This window comes from Malus sylvestris, chromosome 11 (assembly GCF_916048215.2).
Source record: "Malus sylvestris chromosome 11, drMalSylv7.2, whole genome shotgun sequence".
Lineage (NCBI taxonomy): Eukaryota > Viridiplantae > Streptophyta > Magnoliopsida > Rosales > Rosaceae > Malus > Malus sylvestris.
Genome location: NC_062270.1, coordinates 14,001,252 through 14,004,759, shown reverse-complemented (window position 1 = coordinate 14,004,759; position 3,508 = coordinate 14,001,252). Strand labels below are relative to the sequence as shown.

At 36.1% G+C, this 3,508-nt stretch overlaps 1 protein-coding gene across 1 annotated transcript; it reads right to left on the bottom strand.

The window, feature by feature from the left end:
• Positions 1 to 532: 532 nt before the first annotated feature.
• Positions 533 to 3,089, bottom strand: LOC126590875 (E3 ubiquitin-protein ligase RSL1-like). The gene is made up of 3 exons (XM_050256392.1): positions 1,848 to 3,089; positions 755 to 872; positions 533 to 646 (listed from the first exon to the last, which is right to left on the bottom strand). The coding sequence occupies exons 1-2, from the start codon at positions 2,420 to 2,422 to the stop codon at positions 770 to 772; spliced, it is 678 nt and encodes a 225-aa protein (XP_050112349.1). The 5' UTR covers positions 2,423 to 3,089; the 3' UTR covers positions 533 to 646; positions 755 to 769.
• Between the last annotated feature and the right edge of the window lie 419 nt (positions 3,090 to 3,508).

The following is a 3,508-nucleotide window of genomic DNA, read 5'->3' as shown; positions in this document are numbered from 1 at the left end:
TTTCATTGAAATTCTTAAATTATTTTATTTAATTACTCTGTCCTGAGTATCTTGACATTTAAAAGATGAAAACAAGTCAGACAAGTCTTTCCCATGTCAACTGACCGTGGTTCAACCCAATCTCAGGGGAGTTGTGGATGTCTAATACACAGAAGGGTTATGTCCGTGTAGTAGCAGTGTCTTCCATGTGAGATGCTAACCAGTGATAACCGTTTTATATCCTTGGTCGGGGACATCCGAACCACATAAACTATCTTTTATGTACTTAGACAACCGACTGTAAATTCGAGAATTGGGTGATCTTGGTGATGCTAAGACCACGAGCGCGTACAGATAACAGAAGCACATAGGAGATGCTTCTCCCAAAAACTGCTTCTAGCCCTTTCAAAATCACTTCAAAAGAGCCATTACTCCTCAAGAACTCTATGGGGAGAAAAAAATGCATCCTCGCGAGTTAAAACACTGATCAAAAGAAAACTAAGCCAAGGGGAGAGAACATAGTTCCAACAATTAAAAGAAAGAAATCCTTGCACAAAATCTGTTTCACATTAATACCTTCTGCATTGTTGGTCCTCCACCACCCTTCCTACGCCCTCTCTGATCTCTTAGTACAGGTTACAACTACACTTTAACATAAGAAAGAAACCTAAAGAAATTGACGAGAAATCAAAAGAAAACTCAATATATCAACCTATCTGTTTAGAACTTTAGATGTGCATATTTGTAATTCGACAAGAGGTTCACATATACTGACATGTCACACTCGTCATCACGGCCGTATAATAAAATGCTCGTCCCAGATCGGGCAGGAACATGTTGCATGCTTGTTCTTCCATTCAGCTCCACAAGTATAACAAAATTGATGTCCACATCTACAAAGACAATACAAACAACAAGGGTTTATACAAAAATCATGAAATTATATATGCATCCGGAGAAATAAAATACAATAAAACAACACGAGTGACGCCTTTTCTTGGTTATTCAACATAAGAACTCTATATCTCAACAATACTATGCACTTGCTACCATTTAGATGATCATCCTTTGTTTTCAGAGATGCATATTCTATTAGAGATGACTTCAAGATATACATTTTTCTCATTCCGCACTCCTTTGATTATTTTTTTTCCGTGATTAACCTTTGATTTATACCATAAAGAGAGGTGTTCATGAGAGAGAAAGAGTGCCGAAATCACTTCTCCCCTATTATTGTCTTTTCTTTTCATGGTTATCCTTTCATAATACAGCAAAACCTCTCCATATTGATACTCGATAAAGGAATAACCTTCATGTAGTCATAAAAATTTTCAGTCCCAACACAAGTCAGTTATATACATGAAATAAACAATATATTGTAATAAGTTATCATTCTTCTAGGTCCCGTCTTAAGAAACTTGCCTCCACATAGTAATAATTGTCAATGTCACAATAAAATCTAAAATGAAATAAACTATCTCTCTAAAGATTTCATTGGTTTGTCTTGTATGTATTTATAAAATCTACCTAGAAAGAGACACACTAAGGCGGGAACTACATACATACATGCACAAGCTATGATAGACTATATACTTGATAATTAGCATGTTCCACTACTAATATAGTTCATTTCATTTTTTACTTTCATTAAGGATAAGTGAATCAAAAAATAATTTTATAACTACCTCTCTATTTCGGCGGCCTAGGCACTAAGCGGCAAGCAGCCGCATGACTAGCACCTTTTAGAACCCAACATTATGGACTGTATAATATTGCAAAGTTTTCTATATTAAGACAGGCAAAAGAATCACAAGGGAAACCTAAAAATTAATCAGATTGGAGGGATTAGAAGTGTAAAGCACAAGCACCTGCAGGTGATGTGGTAGCAACCACTATCAAGTTCAACCATATGATTGCACTTCGAACACTGGCGCCAAAGTTTCTTCGTTGCAAGTGATTTCAACAATTGGTCTTCTACGGAGGAATATGTTTCGGATCTCTGGCAATCGTAGCAGCTCATATCATAGTGCCAAGGAACCTTGCAATTGATACAGAAATAGTGTTTACATTTCATGCACTTCCTGCCTCCCTCACCAACAAACGAAGTCTTGGTATGTTCCAAGACCTCCTGTTTTGACATTAGTGCGGAACACCTTGGATATGGGCAGTAAACTTTCTCTGTAACAGGAATAGAACACTCCTTGATTCTTTCGATCATAACAGCAGCTAGTTCAGGCGACAAGAATTTTTTACAACCATCGATATTCACTTCGCACTTACAGTCTTTATGAGGGCATTGTGCCACGATCCCATTTTGCCAACTTATTTCGACGTGATGTTTCATGCAAGGCAAGCAATATTTGTGTTGACAAGTACCAATTGAAAACATTCGATCACCAGAAATGTCTTCAAAACAAATTAAACAAGTTTCCTTCACACTCATGGCTTTGCTAATTTGGGCTGGTAGCGGTGATCTAATTAAGAAGCTATAGTATCAACTGCATATTCGAACTTTCATTCTTAATAGTGACCTGATCGAATAATGCTGCAATCTTGCTGCTTGCAAGACTACGTGTGTTCATAACCTGCTCTTTATAAAACGTCAATCTTCTCCATCAGTTGCAACAAATCAACAAATGCTTATGTGCCACTTAGCATAGTTTTAAAGTAATGTGAACCAGAAAAATGATGATTATATATATGCCAACAAAAGTACAAACATAAAGAATCAAATGGATATGAAACTTGGCTTTGTTGATCATTTGAATCTGTTGGAATAGCGATACATATAAATCAGCTAACACTGTTTAACAAATCCACCTAAGTACATAAAACTTCTTAGAGGGGGATAGCATATAAAAATTTTCTTAAAACTACCATATGCTCTTGAGACTAGATGTGTATTAATTATAAGTAATTTATTCAAATTCAATTAATCAAATTCCTTTGCAACATTACCCCTCATTTCCCAAGTTTCATTGTCCTCCCAGCCATTAAATTTTCCCTATAAAACCCGGCCTTCCATACAAATAAAAATGTACAATTTATCACACCAAAGAACATCCCAAAACAAAAATAACATGTGAGATGAAGGGACGAACATTGAAATAATTTACCAAAATCTAATAATCGAATAAATAAAATACTAAGATTGATGAAATGAATCTTAATGTTAATCAAAACTGACATATCGGTAAACCAAGTAATCATCACAGAAAAAAGATGAACCTTTTCAATTTCAAACCACAAGTTCCGCAGCCCTCACTTTCCACAGTTCACACCACAAAACGATCCAAGACTTTGAGATTCTTTCTAGCTAGTTTTGAAATATCAAATTTTCAACTTCAAAGCTTGATAAGAGGCCTGAGGGCTTGAAACCTAGAGAGAGAGAGAGAGTCATGCCTTCGTGCATTGTAAATTGGAGAAAGAGTACCCTCGTAAGGTTTATGAGAAGAAACCGAATGGGTTTTTAGTCGTACGTCTTTCGGAGTTCTCCGCGCCATTCAATTTCACAATAATAATTTAGCGG